The 871-nt window shown below is 30.3% G+C and overlaps 1 protein-coding gene across 1 annotated transcript in view; it reads left to right on the top strand.

The window, feature by feature from the left end:
* Nucleotides 1-549, top strand: part of LOC127150704 (uncharacterized) — a 600-nt gene extending 51 nt beyond the window's left edge. Inside the window, exons 1-2 of the mRNA XM_051089210.1 lie at nt 1-198; nt 280-549. The exon at nt 1-198 is cut by the window's left edge and continues 51 nt beyond it. Of these exons, the coding sequence (XP_050945167.1) occupies nt 1-198; nt 280-486 (405 nt within the window). The 3' untranslated portion in view covers nt 487-549. The remainder of the gene's footprint in view (nt 199-279) is intronic.
* Nucleotides 550-871: the final 322 nt, after the last annotated feature.

Raw genomic sequence — 871 nt, 5'->3', positions numbered from 1 at the left:
ATAGATTTAAGGGGTAAACATGATCAAGATTGGCGTCGGATTCATGCGGAACATATCGGAGTGTGGAATTCGCGATATGATTTTCGGGTTGAAGCACCTACTACAAGCGAACCGACGGTATCAGAGAACTATTTTGTTTGGTATAGGTCGATTACCAGACGCTTTATCACCCAAGAGGGAGCTTTCTATCATTGCATGGTAAGGATTTAATATGCTTTGTTTTATACATTTAATCAAAATAAAACAATAATTTGGTTTGTATTACTTGCAATCTTTCAGTATGATTTTGTTGACGAAGTACAAACTTTCTCCGTGGAACACGATATAGAAGCTTTAGGGCAAATATGTGATAGAACCACAGAGCGCGTAGATCACATTATTCAACAGACTCGACGACTTACTGTTGCTGACACAGATCGTAGACGCATGCGACGTAGACGACGACGGCAAGGCGATGATGTCGTAGAGGGTGATGAGGATAATTAAAAGTTTGTAAATTAATTTTGAATTCTTGTTAATTTCAATTAAAAATGTATAAGACATTGTTAATTAATTTTTTAAATGTCTAACCTTTTTATAAGTATGGTAGTTTTTTACTAAGAAATTTGACTACAAACTCTTGAAAACTTACACATTTAGTACACAAACAATTTATCTGGATTCAATTGAAATTTATAACATATCGTTTACACCGAAATTATATTAAAATCTTCATAAAGGAAACTAACACAAGTATTTGCTAAACATAATTTGAGTTGTCATCCAATAATAATTCTAATAATAATAATAATAATAATAATATTGATAAAAATAATAATAACATAATAATACTAATAATAATAATAACAATAATAATAATAATAATAATTAC

Source organism: Cucumis melo, chromosome 8 (genome assembly GCF_025177605.1).
Source record: "Cucumis melo cultivar AY chromosome 8, USDA_Cmelo_AY_1.0, whole genome shotgun sequence".
Taxonomy (NCBI): Eukaryota; Viridiplantae; Streptophyta; class Magnoliopsida; order Cucurbitales; family Cucurbitaceae; genus Cucumis; species Cucumis melo.
The sequence above is the reverse complement of the archived record's forward strand: the minus strand, read 5'-3'. Positions and strand labels throughout refer to the sequence as shown.